The sequence below is a fragment of the Rhineura floridana genome, chromosome 7 (assembly GCF_030035675.1).
Source record: "Rhineura floridana isolate rRhiFlo1 chromosome 7, rRhiFlo1.hap2, whole genome shotgun sequence".
NCBI lineage: Eukaryota > Metazoa > Chordata > Lepidosauria > Squamata > Rhineuridae > Rhineura > Rhineura floridana.
The window spans coordinates 141,304,661-141,318,930 of NC_084486.1; the positions used below are offsets into that span (position 1 = coordinate 141,304,661).

Consider the following 14,270-nt stretch of genomic DNA (forward strand, 5'->3'; position numbering starts at 1 on the left):
TGGTGGCATGGATCTCCTTTTTATCTTGTTTTGATTCAAAGGATATTTGAATTTTATTTTTGGCAAACTTTTTATCTAGCCCCAAAGGGGTTCCTTGGCTGCCGTGGCAGAAAAACAGCCATGATAAACACATTATAGGATATTTGTAAATTTCACAGTATCGCTATTGCTTCACTCACACACCAGGGGTGTGAAAATCTTCCCAAAGAAATCAAATAAGCCTGCAGTCGAATACCTGGCAGGTGTAAATATGAAACGAAGTCATACAAATGTTGTTGTTTTCCAAAATCCAAACTGCATGAGCTATTTCAAACAAAGGAGGAACAAATCTTGATCTCCTTCCTTCTTGTCTCCAGGGATAAAGTGTGAAATGGATTCTACCTCTTTATGAACAGTTGCATTTTATTGTTACTAGAATACTAGGCATTCTCATAGCAGTTGTTTTCAACCTTCTTAACCCAGTAGTTTTAGTTGTGTCTACTTTAAATACTTTTACTTGATTTGACTTGCATCAAATGCATCTGTCCTATAGGTCTAGGGATGTTTGGTCACATGAGCAAATTCCACTTATGTTATCCTCATAATATATTGTCACACACTCATATCTCAGTTCCTTGGACTTTGATTCCTTTTAGGTAGATTCCAGCGCATTCCTTATGCAAATTGCTTATGCCCATGTGGTGTCAGCGCCATAGAAACCTTATTTCACGTCGTCTTTGAGTGTTCTTTATATGATGATATTCGTTTTAAATTTATAACACCTATTATAAATAAATTCCCTCATAAACTGCTCGACCGCTTACTTTTTTATCTTTTGTCTGCGGCTAGCAGGGATACTACCCTGCTAGTAGCTAAATACATTTTTGCGGCCCAATCAGCTCGAAGGGTATCTACCCCCTCAGATGTTCCCGCTATTCCATGTAACTGTTTTATTGTTCCATAGTTTTTACTGTTTTATTATGATTGTTGTCTCTGTATATTTTGTTAAAATTGTACATAGCTTTTACATAAACTTTCTGGTCTATGACTGTAATAATAAAGAATAAAGAATTGATTCCTTTTAATGAATGGCAATTTACTGATGCTTTGTGAGAAATATATTATTGTTATTATTTATTTCATTTATATCCTGCTTTTCCTTTAAGGAGCTCAAGGTGGCATGTATAAAATGGCACCTATTCCATTTTCTCCTCACAACAATCCTGTGAGGACAGTAAGGCTGAGAGATAGTGACTGGCCCAAGATCACCTAGTAAACCTTATGACAGTGTGAGGATTTGAACCTGGGTCTCCCTAATCCAAGTCTGACACTCTAATCATTATCCCATGCTGGATTAAATATATTAAACAGATGGGGAGATTACTCATATATGTACGTTAAGCATAGGTGGAGATTCACTGCATAAATACCCCAACAGTTACTGCTCTCCATCAGATTTTTAGGGGGAGCTTTGTACCATAAAGCTGCTTCCAGGACTCCTTTTATCTCTGACTGTTACCTGAGTCTGGTCTTATCCACATGGGAGCATTACTTCGTACTAAAAACACTGTTTTTACATCCATTTTCTATTTGCACCGTCCACAGTAAGGGCTCAATGCCAGCTACAAACAAAATATTTTCTATTCATACTGAAGGGAAGGATCAATCATGCAGTTTCCTAATGATCACACCCTCTAATTTAACATTTCCACTCCTTCTAGTTACCTGGCAACCAAACATGCTCAGTTTGTTCTACCAGTTAGTTTCATTAAAAACAAAACAAGCCCGGAAGTGCAATTATTTGTATTTTCACTGGTACAATACAGCTGAAATACACATCTTTGTTTGAGCAGTGTTGTGCTTTTGCACACAAGTTGTGGGGAGGAGAAAATAAAGGCACTGAATGCAGCGACATAAAAATGCTAGCAGAATGGGGGAGACTAGCCAGAAGTTGCTTCTCAGCCCTCAGGAAACAAAATGAACGAAGGGCGGAGGAGTGGGCATGGCGAGGGAAACGATTGACACACCCACCTAAAAGCATCAGAGCACAGCATCTGCAAGCACTAGAGATACGAAGACATTTTTTTCCTTCCCTTTTTGTATTATCAGAGGATTGGGTTAGTACGGATTTACAGGGGGAAGACTGTGTGATAGCGTCTGTTTGCCAGTAATGTCATGTGAACCATGCTAATTAAAAGGGGATGTGAGTAGCACCAAAGACGCAATAAACCACCGTGTACTGTAGATGAGTCCTCTCTCCCTGCTAAGCTTTCTTTGTTCTTAGAGATTGTCAGCACATTGCACAGCTGGGAGGAGGGAGGGGGAAGGTCAGTTGCCTTTCCAAAATGGCTTTCTCCTTCCTGAATTGTCCAGTGCTAGAAATCAACCTCCATAACAAAAGAAAGGTACGTGGCCACTTTTGCCAAGCCCATCAAAGTAGTCTCCAGCTATTCTGCTGCTTTGGTCAGGAGCTTGATGACCTCACTCTTACTTACCATCAAGAATTACAAGGTTGGAGGGGATCTTGAGGCCCTCTAGCTCTACCCCTAATCCCACTGGGAGGAGGACCATGGTTCAGTGGTAGAGCATCTGCTCTGCATGCAGAAGTTTCCAGGTTCAGTCACTAGCATCTCCAGGTAGAGCAGGGAATGTCTCCTGCCTGAAATCCTGGAGAGCCATGGCCAGTTATTGTGGACAGTACTAAGCTAAATAGAACTATGATTTGACTCAGTATAAGGCAGATTTCTATAGTCCAACAGTAAGAATCTGGCAGTAAGAGAGATACTAGTGCCATTTCCATTTTTGCAGCTACACTTTTTTCAAGCTGCTTTGATCACCAGGATCATTGCATCTGTGTAATACCAGGTTTGCAGTGTGGCTGTGTACATAGTCATAGGGATGAAGTAAGTGGAAGTTGAATGTGTGAAGCAGCCCATTATATGAGAGGACCCCCCTCCCACAGTGGAGGTATGAGTAGTAAGCAAGGGTATGCTCAGTATTTGTATATATCACAACTGGATCAGGGAAATGTCTGGTCTTTCCTAATGTTGTGTTATGTGCCTTCAAGTCGATTACGACTTATGGTGACCCTAGTAGGGTTTTCATGGTAAACTGTATTCAGGGGTGGTTTACCATTGCCTTCCTCTGAGTCTGGGTGCATCTTAGTCTGGTGTCTCAGCTTTGACCATTCCGCCTTGGGTGACCATGCTAGGAGTCTAGCCTCTTGGTCTAGACTCCTGACAGCTTTGCTCTCAGTTTCTTCGACACTCTCAACCCTCCTCACCATGTTAAGGTGTGCATCCTAGACGGGTTCCTAAATTTACCATTAGTATAATGTCAATGCACCTCTACACATGTCAGGGCAAATCTAAAGCTCCACAGAGCTTCAGTGTGTGCTCATGGACTTGTATCCTCATATAGGCTTCCTCTTTTATATTTCCGTGTACACTACATATCTGGAGCTTTTTGTGTTTAATGGTCATGCTAGTTTTCCAGATTCAAATAAAAAGTCAAGCTGGGATGGACTTAGTGGGGTCTCACACTCATCACACCACTTGCTTCAAACAAAATGCTTATTTTGCAGAAGGCTGTAGCACCTGACAGATATGAACACCCCTGAAATGGAGGTTGTTTGTAACTTTGAATCCATTAAAGTTGGCCTCCTGCCACTTCCTGTCATTTTCCACATCAACCTTAAGCTTAATTCTAGAGTTCTGCACCTCTCTGTGCTGACTATGCCTCCTCCTCCTCCTCCTCCCTTGTCTCTCCTTACATCCTCCTCGCGCTCTTCATTCTGCTCAGCTTCATGTGTCATCAGCCTCTTTTGTCTCCTCCTGCTTGTGGCTGTGTGTTTTCTGCTGTGCAGGCCCATGTGAACTTTAAGTGCCTCTTATTCTGCTGCTGTGCCTGGCCTTGTGCCTAGGACTCAAGGGAACTCTTCCAGCTGAATTTCCTTTGCTGTGCTCCACCAGGAGAGGCTATTCTATGATTCTAATCACTGTGTCTTGGGCTGTGTGTCTACAAACTTTAGCCTCTCTCATTAGCGTGCAAGTGCGTTAAACCATTTGTGGGGGAGCAATATGAGTCTCTTGTTTCAAAAGAAAGACATGTGCATATCCCATTATAAGATTTTTCTAGGAACCAGGATGCACTGACTATTGAACTACTAACAGTCAACTCAGTGCCCCATGCTGACAGAAATGGAGCCAAAACAGGGCCATGGGGAAACAAGAAGGAAGGTTAAGCATCCTTGGGGAACCCCAAAGTTTGCAGAAGTACAAAACAGCTTTTTAAGCACCATCAAACAAGGGCAAACCCCCCTCTTGAAAAAAAACAGTCTAAAAGCTTAGAACCATAGAAAGTTGAGTGTCAGAAAAGAAAAGTGGAAAACTGAGTGAAGAGAGGAGAGTAAACTGGTTTGCTTGAGCTCTTAACAGTATAATATCCTGGAGGAAGACAGGGCCAGCTGGCTGGTTGGAGAGGGTAGCCACTTCCACATTGCCAAAACCAGAGCTTGGAAGATTACTTTTAAAAAGTAATAAATTACAGTTACAATTACTTGGCCCAAAAAAGTAGTAATTACCGTTACAATTACAATTGCTCTGAAAGTAACTGATTACTTTACTTTTTCTCAAAAGTAATCACTACAATTACATTTCAGTTACTTTTTAAAAAAACTCCTACAAGGTGCTGGCCTTGGCTGCTGCACATCTAAGAAGCCTAAAACAATATTAAAAATAAACACACGCACACAGGGGGTAGTAGAATAAAAAAAATTATCCATAAGATTAACATAATGGCATAACAGAATCTCACATCCCCCCAAGCAATGAAGATACCCCAACTCTTGAAATCAAATTTTACACTTGAAATGCTTTTATTTATTTATTTAATTAATTTAATTTATATACCGCCCTCAAAGAGCATGTCAGACAAGGAATGTCTTTTTACAGTCATTACGTTGCCACCAGTACTGAACAGGCGTTCTACTGCGGCGCTTGAAGGCATGCCTGTGTTGTGCTGCAAAAAACACCGCAGCACACGTGGAAAGCCATGGAGTGATGACACGTCCCTGCTGGGAGACCTCAGGTACCTCACCAGTTCCTCCTCAGCAGTGTCCACTGCTGACTTCTTGCCCTGGGGCAGAAAGTTAAAGAAGTCATCTTCTAAGTCATCTCCTTCCTGGTCTTTATCTGAAGACTGATCACTGTCCTCATTAAGTACACCCAACTTTATTTCAGCTTTCAACAAGACTTCCATTGTGTATCTAAGAAAGAGAGAGGATATGTTAACATATATGTTAGGAAACCATCATCTGCTCTTCATTTCCTGATGCTTGTCATGTCCCCTGGTTCAGGGTCCAGCCTGAGCCTGTGGATGATGACATGGAAGGTAGGAAGGTGACCAAGTCACCACACTCATGGGGCAGCACAGGAGACCCTTAAGGATTACCTGCAGCAACCCAAGGTTGTGATGAGGAGCCCCAGGAAGAAAAGGCCCAGCCCCTGCCTACCACCTTAAGCCCTCTGATGCCTCCCTTGAGACAACATTTCCCTTGGAGTAATCCACCCAAAGGGCTTCCCTAATGTTCTTACTTGTTGGTATGGGTGGTGGCCTGACACGATTCCAGCCAATCTAGTTTGAAGCGAGGGTGTAGGCAGGCTGCCAGAAGAAGCCTCTTGTCCTCCCAGATAGCTGCAAACCGCTTTCTTAGGGCTTCGCACACACCTCTCAGCAGCTGAAAACAGTATGTGTACCTCTCAGGTTTGTTTTCCAGTCCTTCTAACTTGCGGTCCAGATTGCAGAGTGTTGGTAGCAAATACCCCATGAACATGCCGTTCTCCCGTTGCAGGATATCTAGGGATTGGGCTAGTGGCTCCATAATCTCTGTGTATTCCTGTACCACTTCAATCTCAGCAGCTGTGATCCTGGACAAGGAGCAGTGGTCCATTATGGCATGCATTTTTAGTGGCACAGTTGACAGGAGCTCATGTAGTTGCTTCAACGCATCAAAGGTGGAATTCCACCTGGTCTTATTCGGTACCTTCAGATACACACCACATTGCGCACGGATATACTCAGCAATCTGGGCTGACTGGTTCTGCTTGGACCACAACTTGCTGCACTTTCCCATCAAGGAACGAAACTGTTTCTTGAAAGGACCAAGAAGACTACTTTTGGAGGAGTCAGAAAGCATGGCCTCTATGTCTTGTGTTGCCACAAGGTTGAGGGTGTGGCTAGCACATCTCTGGTGTGGTGGTAAAACAAAATCCTCTCCTGAGTCTGCAGCTTCTTCCTCTGCCTCAGGTCCTGTGTCCAGGATCTCACAGATAGGCACAAACTCCACCTCAGCCTCCTCCTCCTCCTGGTTATCACCATCATCGTCACTGGTGCCTGCAGCTTCCACTGGTTCTTTGGCCATGAAAACTCTGAACGCTTTCACAAAGTTGGAGCCATTGTCTGTAGTAGTGCACATAACTTTGTTGTGGATCCTGTACTGCACATGTACATCATGCAGTGCTTTTGAAAGGACATCGTATGTATGGCATCCCTTCAGCCGCTTACAAGCCAAGGCCCCGACCTCACGTTTCAGGGTAGTTGGGTTGATCCAGTGGGCTGTTACCCCAAAGTAACTCTTCTTGCCATTGGTCCAACAATCTGCAGTGGTTGCTATCAATCAATCAATCAATAGTTTATTGTATATTGCCATAGGCTGTTACAATAGAAGTATAGTCATATATGCATTAAAACAAAATTACCATCTAAGGTTAAAAAGTAAAAATTTAAAACATTATTTAGAACCACTATTCTTAATAAAACTAGCCCTAAGTGTCTTTGCGGCCAGAGCAAAGTTTGCAGTCGAAATTATTACATAGGGTATATCTGAAGATAACAAAAAGATGACTATTTGGGATCTATTTAATTCATTTTTCATATTCAAAATTGGAACCAAAAATCTTGTTCTTGGGTGAGAAAACAATGGGCAGTCTAACATATAATGTAAGAGATCATCTGGCACCTTGCACCCAGCTATACATAACCTTTGATCATACGGTGTGCCAAGATATCTGCCTTGTAAGATGGATGAGGGCATTACCTGTAAGCGTAGTTCGGTAAATGCTCTACGAAGTGAAGGCCTTGTTAGAATATCTAAATAATTTGGCCAGGTAGTATTAGAAATAATAAAAGTAAACCATTTAGAAAAATGTGAATTTGCAATCGTTTCTCTGTCTTGATGTAGATCTTGATCATAAATCTGGATACGTAGGCCATTGGAATTGAGATTACAGAGCAAGGGGGGGGTTAGAAGGTATTGTAGACCTAGGGCTGAAAAGTTTTTTGCCCAACCCCCATTTATCAATTGATCCTCCCAGCACAATTTAGGTAATGAGGGCTGGGCAGTGACCGAAAGTTTTTTCCAGTATCTTAAGTACGTTAGATCGGTTTTGGCCATTAAGGAGGGGGAGTTGAGTTCAATTCTCAAAAAGGAAGCCGGAGTGCCTTTGGGGAGACCTAAGATGTATTTATAAAAGGTGTTTTGGATTGGCTCTAAGGCAAGATGCAGGGCAGGACCCCAGATCTCACTTCCATACAGGATTGACGGGAGAATTTTTGACGTATATAGTTTGATCATAGGCTTCAATAATTGGCCATCTTTCGTGTAAAAAAATTTCTTTAACAAACCGAGGGCCCTTAACGCTTGTAACTTAATATGGGCCAATTGGTGGGACCAGGATAATTTATTATTGATATAGATACCCAAATATTTGTAAGTATGTACCTGTTCCAGGATGTGGCCATTTAGGAGCCAGTTGGTATTGGTTTTACTGTATTTTCCACAGACCATAATTTTTGATTTTGAGTAATTAATTTTAAGGGATTGTGCATTGCAATAGTCTTGAAGGTGCAAAAGCATTCGTTTAAACCCAATCTTATTTTGTGAAAGCAGGAGAAGGTCATCAGCATAAAGTAATACAGGGATTTTTCTTGATTTAATCGTAGGGGGGGGAAGCAGGGGAGGACATGGCTGTAACAACATCATTAATAAAGAAATTAAAAAGGAAAGGGGCTAATAAGCACAGTGGTTGCTATATATGCCACAGCACCCATTCGGTTTGCAAGAGTTTCTCTCATGTGGCATGCTCTCTTCTCAATTCTGTCTCTCAGAGTCTTGGCACATATGATGGTGAGATCATTGGGGAGTCCAATGCGAACCAGATTAATGAATGATGGTTTGTCCACAGTCTGAAGTGGTAATGTCTCCTTTACAATGAAATCAATGATTCTCCTGTCGAGATTGCTCTGGGTGACAGGCTCCCTGCCAGATCCCCACCTCTCAAGGGTTGTCTGCTGCTGCTTCAGCATTTTGGGAGGAGGGGTGTCATGCATTGGTTCAGGAAGGCCACGTCTCCTTGCCTTTATTGCTTCTTCAATTGCTCTCAGCTTCTCAGGGTGTGCCCTCTGAGGAAGAAGAACAAAGCATGAATCCAAGAAAAAATGGAAGAGGAACTTCACAATTTAAACATAAATAGACAATGGACACTCTTTGAGGACCAGCATGACAAAGGCTTACCTCAAAATGTTTCTTCACATTGGATGAGGAGGAAACAGCTGATCTCAGATTTTTGATCCTTGGAAGGCAGTAATTGCATCGTACAACAACATTTTTCCCACTCTGGCTCACAAATGTACAAGCTTTCTCAAAGCCAAACCATGGTACTTGCTGTTCTGCAGATGTGGCTGTGGGCAACTGGCACTGTTTCATGCCCTCCTCCTCCTCATGCACAGGGCCTCCTTTCTGAACCTCACTTTCTAGTTTTGCCTCCTCAGGATCAACAAGCTGTGACTCAAGTGGCCGCACTAACTGACTGCTGCTCTCAGCAGCAAAACCTGCAACAGGCGTCTCTGTAATAAACAAGAGATAATGCTCCTATATGGGTGAACTTCAGCTGTGATGTGCCCCCATCTCTTCCCCATGCTGCAAGATGCCCCAGTCAGAGTGGAAGTAAGCAGGTCGATAGCACAATTAAAAGAAATCCTATTTGCATCATTTTTGCTCACTGAATAACCCTGCCTGGGCCAGTCTAACCTACTATCTCACAGGGTTGTTGTGAGAACAAAATGAGACTAGGGTTCAAATCCCCACATAGCCATGAAGCTCACTGGGTGACCTTGGGCCAGTCACTGCCTCTCAGCCTCATGAAAACCCTATTCATAGGGTCACCATAAGTTGGAATCAACTTGAAGGCGGTACATATATTTTTTATTTTGAATATGATGATTATGATAATAAATATGCAGCATTTCAAATTAATTCTGTATGAGAAGCATTCCATGCCAAGCTTGGAAAACCAAGGATGAGGTATAAAATGTAGACAAAAATACTTTTGACAAAATGCTGTTTATCTTTTATATCCATATCTATAATTAGCAATATAGCTGAATGATGTATGTAAAGTATTTTTTCTTTCCCTTTTCTTTTTTATTAATATTTTAGTACTACTGCTAAAGTTCTGATGAAAGAATAAAGCATTCATTAGCCAAATTCAAATGATTAGAACACATCACATAAATTCCACTGAAGTTGGAGTTTTTGCCATAGAAAATGAAAAAAACATATAACCTATGATAGCCCAATAGACAATCAGAACTAATATAAAACCCTATTGCTTCTCATTTGCAAATCTTGCAAGATCTAAGGTAACTCTAGATCATGTGAGTTCAGGTGATGCATGTTATGTACATTTGTATAGATATTAGCAGAGATTGTCAACAGTCTCTCTCTCTCTGGGACTGGGAATCTCTCTCTCACAGAACATGAGTTTGAGAGCTGGGGGACTGAGAGGAGGAGCTGCAAGGACCCTACTTCTCACCTCATCTCTGCCAAGAACAAAAAAATCAGCCTTAAGCCATTTATTATACACCTAATGATTTTTTATTTTTATTATTATTATTATTATTACTGAGACAGTTTTTGTCCCACATACAATTCAGTCTTGTGATTAAACAGGACAAAAATACAAATAAAAAGAAAGATGGAGTTCAAATAAATATACAATAAAAAGCTAGCCGGCATTTTAAAAGGCAGGAGTGCTCTGTCTGGATAAATACAGCACACAACTATGCATGGGAACAAGGGGGAGAGTTCAAAAAGGGGGGAAGGAAGAGAAGTAGGCCAGAGCTTGGAAAAGTTACTTTTTTGAACTACAGCTCCCATCAGCCTAATCCAGTGGCCATGTTGCCTAGGGCTGATGGGAGTTGTAGTTCAAAAAAGTAACTTTTCCAAGCTCTGATAGGCCGAAGTTTCAGAAGTGCCTTGTGATTGATGGAGGGGACGGCAACGAGGCAAGGAGAGGCAGTGGGGGGGCAGAAGGGGCTGGGGGGGCGGGGGGGCAAAAATGCCACGGGGGGGGCAGAAGGGGCCACGGGGGGCACACACACAAACACACACACACACAAATCATCGTCACTCACCTCCACAGCTCTTCGCCATTCTGCTGCTGCCTTCTCCTCCGTTGTCCTTGCCCTGGCTTTTTCCTCTGGTGTCCATTTTTTCCTCTCAGACGCTAGCAGGCCCTGCCTATTCACCTCTTCCCTCGTGCCTCCTAACACAGATCACGAGGGAAGAGACAGTCTGTGCAGAGGTCCAATCAGTGTGAGGCACATGTCTTGTGTTAACCAATCACAGCCAGGAGCTGACTTCCCCTTGTTCCCGCCCCCAAGTAACGTCCAATCTAACGTGGAAACGTTAAAGTTGCAGCTGAAAAGTAGGGAAATTACTAGTCGTTCCGTTACTTGCCAAATGTAATGGAATTACCCACTCATTATTTAAAATTGTAACGAATTACAAGTAACTCATTAAAAATAACAAGTTACTTCCAAGCTCTGGCCAAAACAGAGGAAAAGTAGGGGCACAGAATTTCTGGAAACCTACAGCTGGCTGTGGCTATCTAGCTTCATAACCATCACATGAGATTCATGTTTACTGCTTCACCATAGTGTCTACCACATTGGAACTATGTAACATGTGAAGTAGCCACCATCCTTAACATTGGTATGTTAAAAGCTAACAGTATTATTTCCCCTAGTTAGTTACTGCTTTTGGGTAAAGACTTCAATCCTATATCCCCAAAACCTCCCACTGCCCTATCCCATATCCTCTTAATTCCCATGTAATGTCATAGCCAGCTGCACTATGAAACAAATGGGCTCAACAAATGCTCATAAATGCAGCAATTGTTTCAAATTTTGTTTACTTTTTGTCTTAATCTACATATATACTGTATTTTTGTGCAAAATTTTAAAAAGCAATAATGTCTCTTCAGCTTTCATATTTCAGCAGATATAGTTTCTGAGAGCAAAAGTTGTAATTTTGAAGATTTTGCCTCAAGTGAAGGAAATGGTGCCTTACATATGCCCCTCATCCTCCCTAGTATTAGAAGAGAATGTGATGGTTGATAGACCCTGTTTTTCCTTCTTCTGATGTTCCTCACATGTCGCGCCCAGGTTTAGTCGTTCCCTTTGCTGCTGCTCCGCGTGTGGTATGGATGTAATCATTTGGATGTGCCATGCCTCCAGTTGCTCCCCTTCCGTGTTGCATCCTGCCTGTGGGCACATAGTAGACTGTTCCTCTTCTTGTCCCTGTGTTGCTTCTTTGTCCTTAGAGGAAACTAATATATGCATCTTGCTCTGGTCATCCTGTGCTTCTGGCTCTTCATCCAGAGAGTGTCGCCAGTTTCCAGTATTTGTGTTGTCCTTTCTTAAACACCATTCAGAGGTTCCACTCAAAGGCAAAGAGCTCGGCTTTGCAAGTACAAGAGGCTGCTGCACATCCATGTAAGGAGTACCCTGGTGGTTCTGATCCTCCTTGTCATAAATGCCTTCAGGGCCAGAATCTCCACAGTCCAATTTTCTTTGCTGTTCTTTCTCATAGCTTATATTGTCAGGCACCATACTAATATCGTCTGATGCAATAGACACTTGCTTGTCCTGTTCTTCTATATAGGCAGTGCCCTGAGATCCAAAATGTGCACAATCTATTCCTTCGTGCTGTTCATTTTCATCAATTATACTGTGATGGTGTGTGTCAGTTTGTTCAAATAAAAGAAGTTGCTGCACATCTGGGTGCTTCTGCTCTGCAATGTGGACAACAACATCCTTAGGCAAAGAGTTTATATATGGTAGTTGTTGCAGATCCATTGGACATGTTACATCCAAGGGCAATGTGGTCATGCTTTCTGTTGCAACAGCTTGTAAATTCCCCTGGGGGAGAAGATACTTATGGTCTTCTGCCTTGCTGAGAACAAAATCTGATGCAGAGCTTCTGATGCCTTGCCCTTCTTCCTGTTTCTTCTCACCAGTTGTGTCCTGAAATGAAAAGCCCATAGCTTTTGGTATAATAGGCAGTTGTTCTTCCTCGCCAAGCAAATTTATCTCATTGGGGGAAGTTTCTTTCACAAAGGCTAGAAGCTGCTGCACTTCTGGCTGTTCTTGTTCATCATTTCCACACATGGTAGACAAAATATCTGGGTATTTTTGTTCTACAGGCTGCTGTGCCTCCTGGTTTGTGTTGTCTTGGTAAGTCTGGTCCTCCTTCTGCACATTTCCTTTAGACAGAGAATTCATCTGGCTCCAGGGCACTTGTTTCTCCACATTGTGGTTGACACCCATAACATCTTGTTGCCCCAGAACCTGCTGTTCCTCACTGCATGGTATGTTTGGTTGGTTGAACAGTTCCTGAAAAGAAGTTACACCCTCTGAATCAAAACTGGTGTTTTGTTCTTCTTGCAATTTCTTTTCATTGACATTCAATGTGCTGTTTAGTTCTTTTAGTACTCTAGACTGGAATGGCACATCTTGGTGGTCCTTCTGATCCTTCTTACAGAGCACACCTTCCAATATAATATTTGCAGGATCTCCTTTTTGTTGCTCCTTTTCATAGGCTACTTCCTGGAGCAATGCACTCAGCTGTTCAGGTCTTCCATGTTGTCTACTTTCTTTGGCTGGCATAACTAGATAACCCTTCCCCTCTTCAAAGGGTACACCTTCTGATATAGCACCCACTGCTCTTTTCTTTTCCCTTTCCAAAGATAAAACACTCAGATTATCTGATCCCTCCTTTTGTTGCTGTGCTTGGAAAGTCTTTTCATTTGTTTTTTCATCACATTCTCCTTGCTTTTCTTCCAAATAGATATCGCTTAAAGGCACAGGGATATGGAGATCTTGAGTTTTTCTAGCATAGGGCTGGGTACATAGTGTTAAAGCTGGCTTGATGCCCTCTGTTTGTACACTACCCAGGTCTCCCACAGATATCATACTCCAATAGTCTTGGCCCATGCTCTGCTGTCTTTTCTCAAACATGGTGACATCTAGGGACAGATCTTCAGCAGTTTTCTTTTTCCCATTTTTCTTCTTTCTGTCCTTGGGTCTCCTCCCTGGCAAGTACATCCGCCTGCAGAGATACAAGGTAGGGATGGGGATTTGAAATGGGGATCATGGCAGCTGTTGACAACTTTGCCCTCTCCTCAGCCCTGTATTCTAATGCCATAACAGTCTAGTTGTGACCTCGGCCATTGTGTCTAATTATAGGTTTGAAACTGCTTGACAAACAGGATGGAATCCTAATATATCAGACTGCTAAATTCATGCCTCTCTTAAGCATTTCTTGGTTCTTTTATCTGGGAAACGCAATCTCTAAACTTTGCCTTCCATATTCATGGAGCAATTCAACCATTGTGTGAAAGAGCAACTATTCATACCTTCTAGGGATACAGCAACATAAGGCTGAGGCTTGGAAACACCTGGTAGGGTGCTCTTCTCCACCAGCATTTATATCTTCTTCAATAGCATCTGTACTACTTACAGCCCTCTCTTCACTCATGCCCCAAAATAAAGAGCAATATATATATATAAACCCAAACCCAATGTTGAGTGTTAGAAAGGAAAAACACTGGCTTTTAGCCAGTACTTGGCTTCTGTACTCTCAGAAAAAGGGATTTTGTTGACCATTGACAACATAATGACCACTTTTACCAGCTAGTATGGCCTGTATGGCAATAGCAACCTGAATCCTTCATAGCCACAGCTTTATGACATCACCAGTTCTAGAAGGCTGTTGGGTAACCATGGTGGCATGGCTACGGCTCCCAGAAATTGAACATTTGTGCTATGATCTGGTGCTGATATGCTTATTACCCATTACTTTAGCATTATGAATGCATGACCTTGACATTTTCATTATTCTAAAGATTCTCCACCAAATCCTCTTTCCCCACACATCCCTGTTCTTTGTC

General features: G+C 42.3%; 1 protein-coding gene across 1 annotated transcript; it reads right to left on the minus strand.

The window, feature by feature from the left end:
- Positions 1–11,385: 11,385 nt before the first annotated feature.
- Positions 11,386–13,858, minus strand: LOC133388606 (uncharacterized). Its single transcript, XM_061634569.1, has 2 exons — positions 13,737–13,858; positions 11,386–13,429 (listed from the first exon to the last, which is right to left on the minus strand). The coding sequence occupies exons 1-2, from the start codon at positions 13,856–13,858 to the stop codon at positions 11,386–11,388; spliced, it is 2,166 nt and encodes a 721-aa protein (XP_061490553.1).
- Positions 13,859–14,270: the final 412 nt, after the last annotated feature.